At 45.2% G+C, this 11,058-nt stretch overlaps 1 protein-coding gene across 4 annotated transcripts in view; it reads left to right on the plus strand.

Moving 5' to 3' along the window:
- The first annotated feature begins 228 nt into the window (after positions 1-228).
- The window catches only part of ZNF483 (zinc finger protein 483), a 31,235-nt gene continuing 20,405 nt past the window's right edge, over positions 229-11,058 (plus strand). For 3 of the 4 annotated variants that reach the window (XM_017854820.1, XM_017854822.1, XM_017854819.1), the window contains exons 1-5: positions 229-410; positions 2,452-2,994; positions 6,064-6,152; positions 9,249-9,375; positions 10,126-10,218. In XM_017854820.1, coding sequence (XP_017710309.1) covers positions 2,580-2,994; positions 6,064-6,152; positions 9,249-9,375; positions 10,126-10,218 — 724 coding nt within the window. In that variant the 5' untranslated portion in view covers positions 229-410; positions 2,452-2,579. Of the gene's footprint in view, positions 411-1,586; positions 1,813-2,451; positions 2,995-6,063; positions 6,153-9,248; positions 9,376-10,125; positions 10,219-11,058 lie in introns of those variants that run through there. The other variant, XM_017854821.1, reaches the window with a different exon arrangement.

Consider the following 11,058-nt stretch of genomic DNA (forward strand, 5'->3'; position numbering starts at 1 on the left):
GGCTTACATTAAATGCATCGCTAATATGCTTCTGCGGTGGATTTTTCCACCTTAGATTTCAGGGAATGGATGTGATTGGAGTGGGTAGGGAAGGTCTGAGGTTACTGAAGAGATGGAACCTCCTGGATCTGCAAACCTCGAATGATTCTAGGCCTCGGAGCCTCTGGCGCAGCAATAATTCTGCAGCCGAGCCCACTAGCCGCTTCCCAGTGACCATGCGCAACAGGCAGGTGGGAGCCTATGGAAAGCGCGGACTTTCGGAAAGCTGCACGAGCGCGTTCGGGGAGTCCGGTTCAGCGCCTCTGCGCAGGCGCAGTGGTCCCCACGGGCTTGCGCGCGCACTCGCTGCGGGACAAGCTTCTGGAAGCTCGTTGCGGTGGCGTTGGTGCTGTTTGCGGATGCTGGTGCAGGTACTGGTCGTCCCGGGTCCCGAGTTTCGGGGCCGTGGCCGGGTCGCCGGCTCCGAGGGCGCACCTGGGGCGGGGTGGGGGCCGGGAGCAGCCTACCAACGGGCTGTGCGCTGCGCTGCTGCTGCTGCTTCTGTGGGAGGTGCGCACTCCGCTGCGGGATGGGGCTGTTGGCTTCCCTCCATCCCTCCCTGCGCCACTTGGGCACTGTTGACATTTTGGGCGGGATAATGCCTTGTTTTGTTTGTGTGGTGTGGCTGTGAGGGGGAGGCTCTCCCGTTATTGCAGGATGTGTAACAGCGTCACTGGTTCTGCCCGTTAGATAACAGTACTACCTTTCCTCCTAGTCGAGCTAATCAAAAATGTGTCCAGACGTTGCCACAGGATCCCTGGGGGGTGAAATCTCTCCTTTTTAACTCCCTCCGGTTGAGATCCTCCGGCTGCGTCACATTTTCACCGGGCCTCCAGTGTAAACTCTGTAGACGGAGCTGAGTGTCTTAGTCACCGCGGAGCCCCAGGTGCCCCGCACGGCGCCAGGTACATGGTGGGCGCCTAATATTTGGCAGAGGAATAAATGACGTCATGCGTGCTGTGTGCCGGGCGCTGTACTCGGAAATGGGTTGTTATTGGTATGGTAGTTGCAATGCGAAGCTGTCACATACTTCACTTGTCGCATTGTAGTCCCGCTCCGGCTGCATTGTCATTTCCTGGACCCTCTGTGAGCGTGAGGACCCTTTCAGGCCTGTCCACGCCTGGCCCCGCAGCTCAGGGCCCCTGGTCCTGTTCCAGCTCATTGTAGTTGCTCAGTCACTTGTAGAATGAATGAATGCAGGCAACACAGGGTAGTCTGTGTGCAAAGGAGTGCTTTGGGATCAAGCAGAGCATCACACAAGAAGTGACAGTTGAAAGGAGTCAGGCTTTAAAGAACGAATAAAAGTTTGGTAGGAGAAAGAAAGCAACATTCCGAGGAGAGGGAATAGCCTTGGTGCGAACGCTAGGAAGGTATGTAGAGAGGAAGTGTCTGGGAATGGGGAGATACTAATTTATGGCTGTAGTGTCATTCGGGTAGCTTAGAGCTCAAGAGGTGAGGTCATCAGGCAGTGTCTCTAGATCACAATGCCATGGTCCCTGCATGTGAACTTTATCGAGAGACCGTTTGGGGGCTGGTGAGGGGACTGTAAACCAGGGAGTGATAAGATCATATTTTGCATGTTAGAAGGAATATTTTGGCTACAGTGTGAGACTGGATTGAAGACCCCTGTACTTAGGCAGTTTCAGTAGGATAGAATGGAGAGGTTCTTAGGAAATAAAATCACCAGATCTTGGTTATCGATGATGGGAGAAGTAAGGAGGAAGAGAAATTTGAAAGTCAAATTTTAAATTGGGCTTCTGAGTTGAGCAACGGGTGAGAAATGTGTACCCTTTCGTTAACAAAGGGTAGGAGTTGTTAAATAGCTTTTCGACTGGGTCCCCTTGTGAACCTTTTCTGATAACATTTTGTTTAGGAGGAGTATTGAATCTAAAGCAACTGTTTCCTTAATCCTTAAGTAGCTCCTCGGCTTTAGACTACAAAGAAAATTATGACTGGGTGCGGTGGCTCAAGCCTGTAATCCTGACACTTTGGGAGGCCGAGGTGGGTGGGTCGCCTGAAGTCAGGAGTTCAAGACTAGCCTGGCCAACGTGGCGAAACCCCATCTCTACTAAAAATACAAAAATTAGTTGGGAATGGTGGCGCATGCCTGTAGTCCCAGCTTCCTGGGAGGCTGAGGCAGGAGAATCGCTTGAACCCGGCCGGGGCAGAGGTTGCAGTGAGCCGAGATCGTACCACTTCACTCCAACCTGGGCACCAAGAGCAAAACTCCATCTCAAAAAAAAAAAAAGAAAGAAAATTATCTTTTTAATATAGTAGTTGAGCAGGGCTTTTCTAGGCCTTTGCAGGTATGTGTGTGGATATATTTCTCTGAACCAAACCAAGAACAATGTTTTTAGGACTAACAATAGTTTGTTTTACCCTATTTAATGCCTTAATATTTCTTCTTGACAGTTTCTGCAGGACTGTAAACTGGATTCCTGGAACCTTTGATGTTCCTGGCTGTGTATAGTACCTGTTGGTGGACTGCACTGATACTCAACTAGAGTGTGAAGGGACTGGATTCCTGCCCCTGAGACACAATGCAAGCTGTAGTGCCCTTGAACAAGATGACAGCCATCTCACCAGACCCTCAAACTCTGGCCTCGACTGAACAAAATGAGGTCCCAAGAGTGGTTACTTCTGGGGAGCAAGAAGCTATTTTAAGAGGAAATGCGGCTGACACAGAGTCTTTCAGACAGAGGTTTAGGTGGTTTTGTTACTCAGAAGTAGCTGGACCCAGGAAAGCTCTGAGTCAACTCTGGGAGCTCTGCATTCAGTGGCTGAGACCAGACATTCACACGAAAGAACAGATTTTAGAGCTTTTGGTGTTTGAGCAGTTCCTGACCATTTTGCCTGGGGAAATCAGGATTTGGGTAAAGTCACAACATCCTGAGAGTAGTGAGGAGGTGGTGACCCTAATAGAAGATTTGACCCAGATGCTTGAAGAAAAAGAAGGTGAGATTTATAGATGGAGGGAGGAAGCGGGAGACATTGCCTCAAAGTCCGAAAGTAAATCCCTCAAAAGAAAGCAATTTACTGCTAAAGAGGAGTCTGAGGTTTGAAGTTGGGACTGGGTTTGAATCAGCCCTGCCATTTACTATGTGATTTTGAGCAAGCTGTGTAAACTCTCAGAATGTAAATATTTTTATCCGTTAAAAAGGGATATCATCTTTCCTGTAGTTTTCTTGTAAAGGTAAGACAAGATAAGATATAATATATGGTGGATGCTCAAGAAATAGTAATTTCTTTCCCATCCACTTCAAGAACACAAGTTATCTGTGAAAGTGTTTGGAATCACAGGCAAATCAACCAGCTCAGGCCCTAATGTCTAGTTCCACTGTGTGGACTAGCATGTTGCTGGAGCAGGGCTGTCAGTGTCTTTGCTGATGGAAATGTTTCTGCACTGTTTTGCAATTCAAGTTAAGTACATGAAAAGCAGCTAGTGCAAATAAGGAACTGAATTTTTTAAATCAAATTTAAAGTTTAAATAGCCAAATGCGACTAGTAACTATTTTACAGTGCAGTTCCACAGCCTTAGGGCAGGAAAACCTGAATTTTATGTATGTAATTACATATTATAAAGATAAATGTATAAACTATAAACTGAATTACATTGATATCATTATAAAATGTTGATGTAAAGTCTTCTAGGGTGAATAGTCCTTTCAGGGAATGTGGCTCGCCTTTTTTCTCAAATTTGTAGCTATTCATATTCTCAAATATGATACAAATATTTGTATTTTGCAGTGTAATATACTACAAATATTTGGAATATTTGCATTCCAAATATATTTGGAATATTTGTAGCATATTTACCATAGGGCCCCTGATATATATGTATGACAGTTTGTATTCTGGAAGAGTTCTGAGATAGGGAAATAAATAGTATTTACCTCCATACACTTAATTTGCCGTCACACAGCTAATTACTGTATCTAAAATTTGGATTTCCTGACTCCTCTGTGATTTGTCACTGCAGTGTCATGCTTCTACAAAATTAGGGCCTCTTTGTGGAGGCCCCTGCAATAAAGAATTGGTTTCGGGCCAGGTATGGTGGTTCACACTTGTAATCCCAGCACTTTGGGAGGCCTAGGTAGGTGGATCACCCGAGGTCAGGAGTTTGAGACCAGCTGTACCAACATGGAGAAACCCTGTCCCTACAAAAATACAAACTCAGCCCAGCATGGTGGTGCACGCCTGTAATCCAAGCTACTGTGGAGACTGAGGCAGGAGAATCACTTGAACCCGGAAGGTGGACATTGCAGTGAGCCAAGATCGCACCATTGTACCCCAGCCTGGGCAACAACAGCACAACTCGGTCTCAAAAAAAAAAAAAAAAAAAAGAATTGATTTCTAGGATTCTGTAGGGCATAACAGTTTTCTTAAATTCACCCCACTTTTCTCTTTGATTAAGTCATTCTGATTCTTAATTTTTATTGATTGTCTAATCATTAAAGTTGCCTAAACTTATTTTCATAAGAAGGTAGAGTATGATTTGAAAAGTACTTTTCTTATTTGAAAAGAGCTGTTGACATCCGAGGGTTTTTATGTATTTATTTTTTACTGCTCCTTGCGGAGCAGGGCTCACTCATTGGTAGTATGCCCAGAATGGGCCAATCTGAAGGTACTGGATACATTTAGTTCCTACGAGTTTATTAGATGCCTCTTTTCTGTCGTAAGGAATCTGGTGGAGTCAACGCTTGAGACTAACCTGGTGCTTTCATTCAATTAGCAGGTTGGAGTGACTCTTGAGCAAGGCTTTGTACTAGCACTATGAAGAATACACAGTTTTACCTTACTACGTCTTTTAAATTAGGATACTTCAAAATTCATTGTTGTTCAAATTAAACATTTTTAAATTGAGGGTATATAGAAAGAAGAAAACCAGTTTTCGTGAGCTTAGGATTTGAAAGGATTTTATATGAGCTAAGAGGAAACGCCTAGGTTTTCATAGGAAACTTTTATCTATGGCTGTTCTCTGTTTTAAAGAGTGGACAACTTTTTGTTTCTTCTGACCTTTTTATCCAGAGAGGCTCAGAGCTCTTAGAACCCTTGTAATTTCCTGGGTGATTAGAGCAGTAAGAGTGTCTTTTGTTAAAATATTTGGCCTTTTGTCCATGGTTCCTGAAACAGCTCCTGAGCTATAAAGGAGAAAGACAGTCTTTTTGTTATTTATAACAAGCCCCTTTTAACCACCCTTGAGTTTATGTTAATGAGATGATTTTTGGAAAGTCCTTAGATAACCCTGGAATTGGGGGAGGGTGCTGGTTGCCAGGGGAACCAACCCTGTGCTTACAGGGTTGGAACTCAGCCCCACCCCCCAAACCTGTCAGAGGGGAGAGGGACTGAAGGTTGAGTTAATCACGGGGCCAGTGATTTAATCAGTCATGCCTGTCTATGAAGCTTCCATAAGGACACAGCTCATTAGAGTTTTCCGGATAGCTAACCATGTGGCAGTTCCTGGAGAGCTGTGTAGAGGTCATGGAAGTGCCAAGCCTCTTGCCCTGTGCAGTGTGTCATCCATCTGGCTGTTCATCTGTATCCTTTGTAATACCCTTTACAATAAACAAGTAAACGTAAGTAAAGTGTTATGTGAGCCACTCTAGCAAGTTATTGGAACCCAGGGAGGGGCTCATGGGATCCCCAATTTGTATCTTGTTGGTCAAAGCCCTGGAGGCTCAGACATGAGACTGGCATCTGAAGTGGAGGTTGGTCTTGTGAGTCTGAGGCCTTAACCTTTGGGAGCTAATGCCGTCTCCAGGTAGATAGTATTAGAAATGAATTAGAGGATACCCAGCTGGTGCCTGCTGGGGAATCCAACACAGAATTGCTTGCTGTTTGTGGGGGAAATACCCCCACATATCTGAAGTCTCAGAATTATTTTGTGTTGTGAGTATAGTAGGAGAAACTGACTTAGTTTTTTTCCTGTGTATCACTTAGAAATTATATATAGATATATATATAAAGATTTTTAGTCTGAGGAATTTATTTGAAAGACTGGACTGGTTTTCTCCCCTTTCCTAGATCCAGTCTCTCAAGATTCTACTGTTTCCCAAGAGGAGAACTCAAAAGAGGATAAAATGGTCGCTGTTTGTCCCAATACTGAGTCCTGTGTAAGTTTCCTTTCAATGGTTTTTATTCCTAAGTGAATACTTAACTGGGCTCCTACTGAGTGGTATAAAGATACAAAATCAAAGGCTAGGCACGGTGCCTTACACCTGTAATCCCAGTCAGTACTTTGGGAGGCTGAGGCAGGAAGATCACTTGAGCCCAAGAGTTCAGGGTTGCAGTGAGCTGTGATGACGCCACTGCTGCCTTCCATCCTGGGGAGCAAGACCCTCTCTCTAACAAAATAAAATGAAATAAATATAGTCTCCCTTTCAAGGAACTGACACCTCATTTTCCGCATGCAGTTTTGTTTCAGTTCACAGAATGCCATGAGTCTGATTCTAATGAGACAAAAACATTTACTAAAATTCAGCAGTTACCGCTGTTAAAATTAGTCAGGTAGAAGTAGAAGTTCATTTCCTTCTTTTTCTTTTTTTTTTTATTGAGACGGAGTTTCACTCTGTTGCCCAGGCTGGAGTGCAGTAGCGGAATCTTGGCTCACTGCAACCTCCGCCGCCCAAGTTCAAGTGATTCTCCTGCCTCAGCCTCCCAGATAGCTGGGACTACAGGCACGTGCCACCATTCCCAGCTAATTTTTGTATTTTTAGTAGAGACAGGGTTTCACTATGTTAGCCAGCCTGGTGTCAAACTCCTGACCTCATGATCCACCCGCTTCGGCCTCCCAAAGTGCTGGGATTACAGGTGTGAGCCATCGCACCTGGCCGCCTTCCTTTTTTTTTTTTTTTTTTTTTCTTTAGGAGATGGAGTCTTGCTTTGTCATCCAGGCTGGAGTGGAGTGCAGTGGTGCAAGCATAGCTCACTGCAACCTTGAAGTCCTGGGCTCAAGCTATCCTCCCTCCTCAGCCTCTTGAGTAGCTGGGACAACAGGCACACATCACTGTGCCCAGCTCATTTTAAAGTATTTTTTGTAGAGTTGGGGTCTTGCTATGTTGCCCAGGCTGGTCTTGAACTCCTGACCTCAAGCAGTCCTCTCCCTTGGCCTCCCACAGCATTGTGATTGCAGACATGAGCCACTGTGCTCAGGCAGAGGTACATGTCCTTAAATCTTAACATGATAAAGAACATCTTTGACTGGGTACAGTGGCTCATGCCTGTGATCACATTGCTTTGGGAGGCCAAGGTGGGAGGATTGCTTGAGCCTGGGAGTTCGAGACCAGCCTGGGCAACATAGCGAGACCCTCGTCTGTATAAAAAATTTTAGGAATTAGCTGGGCACAATAACATACCTGTGGTTTCAGCTACCCGGGATCTGAGGTGGCAGGGAAAGACAGTCTTTCACTTGAACCTGGGAGGTTGAGGCTGCAGTGAGCTATGATTGCACCACCATACTCCAGCCTGGGTAGCAAAGTGAGACCCTGTCTCACAGAAAACAACATGAGGAATTTATTCTGGATTATACAGGTGGGCCCTAAATGCCATCCCAAGTGTCCTTGCTAGAGAGGCAGGAGGAGATTGAAAACACAAAGAGAAGGTGATTGGAGAATTAGGCAGAGTTTGGAGTGATAGGGCCGCAAGACAAGGAATGGTGGCAGCCACCAGAAGCAGGAAGAGGCAAGGAACAGATTCTCCCCCAGAGACTCTGAAGGGAGCACAGCCCTGCCAACACCTAGATCTCAGACTTCTGGCCTCCAGAACTGTGAGAGAACAAATTCCTATTTTGAGTCACCAAGGTTATGGTAATTTGTTACAGCTCCCAGAGGAAGGTAATACACGTACCAATAGCCATTCTGCTTTACTGCCTCTCAAAAAGCATGCAGAGACTGCTATAGAAAGTGTATTTGGTGGCCGGGCGCGGTGGCTCAAACCTGTAATCCCAGCACTTTGGGAGGCCGAGATGGGCAGATCACGAGGTCAGATCGAGACCATCCTGGCTAACATGGTGAAACCCTGTCTCTACTAAAAAATACAAAAAACTAGCCGGGCGAGGTGGTGGGCGCCTGTAGTCCCAGCTACTCCGGAGGCTGAGGCAGGAGAATGGCATAAACCCGGGAGGCAGAGCTTGCAGTGAGCTGAGATCCGGCCACTGCACTCCAGCCTGGGCGACAGAGCGAGACTCCGTCTCAAAAAAAAAAAAAAAAAAGAAAGTGTATTTGAAAAATCAGCCAGATGTGGTGGTGCATGCCTGCAATCCCAGCTGCTTGAAAGGCTGAGGCATGAGAATCGCTTGAACTCGGGAGGTGGAGGTTGCAGTGAGCCGAGATCATGCCATTGCACTCCAGCCTGGGCAACAGAGCAAGACTTAGTCTCAAAAAAAAAAAAGGAAAGCGTGTTTTAGTGAGTCAGTATTCTTGTTTGTAATTGTGGAGTAATTGCAAGTGTGAGTATGTTGTTGAACATAGATTCTCTGAATATGATAGAAGATAATTGCTGCTTATAATTGGAAGTTAAAATTTGGAATGTAGTTGCAGATATTATACAATTATTACCTGTAGTAAACTTACATTAATTCTGCAAATTTAGGGTTCAGGAATGTAAATCATGCCCTTCATTTAATATTTTAGTCCTAGAAATGGATGTGTTAGGGTGAACTTGATCAATGTTATACATTCCAGAGAATTCTTGTACAGTATTGAACACTAGAGACAGAATGGAAGAGGCAGGGATTGTGTAGTACCTTTGTTCTGAATCACTTATAAAAGTCATAGAATGAATAGCTGCTCTGTAGCTTACTTTGGAATTCTTAAAAACTTGCATGCTATCAAAACCATTCTTTATATCCTATCCATCCTGGGCACAGTGGCTCAGGCCTGCAATCCCAGTGCTCTGGGAGGTAGAGGACAGAGGATTACTTGAGCCCAAGAGTTCGAGACCAGCCTGGGCAGCATAGTGAGACAATGCCTCTACAAAAAATTTAGAAATAAGCCAGGCATGGTGGCACATGCCTGCAGTCCCCACTACTGTTGGGAGGATCACTTGAGCCCAGGAGGTTGAGCCTGCAGTGAACCATGAAGCACCACTGCACTCTAACATGGGTGACAGAGAAATAATAGCCTGTTTCAAAAAAAAAAAAACAAAAAAAAAAACCAGCTTAGGTTCTATTTGGGAATAATCCAATACAAAAGAGCTGTTTGGTGTTCTAGGAATCTATAACATTGAAGGATGTAGCTGTGAACTTTTCAAGAGGAGAGTGGAAGAAGCTGGAGCCTTTTCAAAAGGAGCTATATAAGGAAGTGCTACTGGAAAACTTCAGGAACCTAGAATTTCTGGGTAAAGACACCTTTTCTTCATTACCTAGTGTTTAACCTTGGGTCTCTTTTTGTCCCCTTTTATTGAAAGGTAAGTGCTATGTGAAGTACTTTGTTTTGCCTGGGGACCCAGGGACTGATAGGACTAATCCAAAAAACCAGTTCTGAAAATGTGCTTTCCTGCAGTGTATCTTCTAGAAAAGGTCTTTGCTTCATTGAATTGGAAATGTGAATTGAATTGGAAAAAAACTAGCCGGACGCGGTGGCAGGCGCCTGTAGTCCCAGCTACTCAGAGGCTGAGGTGGGAGAATGGCGGGAACCCGGGAGGCGGAGCTTCCAGTGAGCCGAGATCGCGCCACTGCACTCCAGCCTGGGCGACACAGCGAGACGTCTCAAAAAAAAAAAAAAAAAAAAAAAATTAGCTGGGCATGGTGACGGGTGCCTATAATCCCAGCTACTTGGGAGGCTGAGGCAGGAGAATTGCTTGAACCTGGGAAGCAGAGCTTGCACTGAGCCAAGATTGTGCCACAGCACTCCAGCCTGGGCGACAGAGCGAGACCCCGTCTCAAAAAAAAAAAAATGAAAATAAAAATAAGTTATTACATGTAGCGATACCTTGGTTTCCCATTTTTGTCGCAAGTTCCAGTATTTATGTTTGTATATTTTGGTAGCATTTTTTATCTTCCCTGGAGAACCAGAGGCTATATATGAATGCTGGGATATCTTTATTCTATGCAAAACAGCAATTTTCTGTTCTTTTCTCTATGAGCAGACTTTCCAGTTTCAAAATTAGAGTTGATTTCCCAGCTAAAGTGGGTTGAATTGCCATGGCTGCTGAAAGAAGTCTCAGAAGGCTCCCGACCAGGTGAGTTGGTGAAAAATACACAACGAAATGAAAACAGATGTTTAGCAAGTCTGTTGAGAAGACTCTTTGAAATGTTGGGCTACCTAGATACTAAAATACGAAGATGATTAGAATAGAGCCCTTGCCTTCCTGAAATGTTCATTTTAATGGGGAAGACTTGGTTTGGGTCCTCTGAATAGATGCCAGGACATAATTAGCCATGTAAGATCTTTACTGGAGAAAGATTGAGTGAAGGAAAATGAGGAAGGAACTAGAAGAAGCCTGAAGAGCTATCAGAGCATAATGCTGGTCTAACCTGTGAATGAGAACAGGAAGTAGGGCAGATTGGGTAGGAAAAGTCTTAGACTAAAGTGTCGTTCTATCTTTTTTAATTTTAATTTTTATTTTTATTTTTTTGAGTCAGAGTCTCGCACTGTCTCCCAAGCTAGAGTGCAATAGCACTATCTCAGCTCACTGCAACCTCTGCCTCCCGGGTTCAAGTGATTCTCCTGCCTCAGCCTCCCGAGTAGCTGGGATTACAGGTGCCCACCAACAAGCCCGGCTAATTTTTTTGTTTGTTTGTTTTTTTGAGACGGAGTCTTGCTCTGTCGCCCAGGCTGGAGTGCAGTGGCCGGATCTCAGCTCACTGCAAGCTCCGCCTCCCAGGTTCACGCCATTCTCCTTCCTCAGCCTCCCGAGCAGCTGGGACTACAGGCGCCCGCCACCATGCCCGGCTAATTTTTTTGTATTTTTTAGTAGAGACGGGGTTTCACCATGTTAGCCAGGATGGTCTCGATCTCCTGACCTCGTGATCCGCCCGTCTCGGCCTCCCAAAGTGCTGGGATTACAGGTTTGAGCCAC

This window comes from Rhinopithecus bieti, unplaced genomic scaffold, assembly GCF_001698545.2.
Source record: "Rhinopithecus bieti isolate Rb0 unplaced genomic scaffold, ASM169854v2 scaffold_40150, whole genome shotgun sequence".
Classification (NCBI taxonomy): domain Eukaryota; kingdom Metazoa; phylum Chordata; class Mammalia; order Primates; family Cercopithecidae; genus Rhinopithecus; species Rhinopithecus bieti.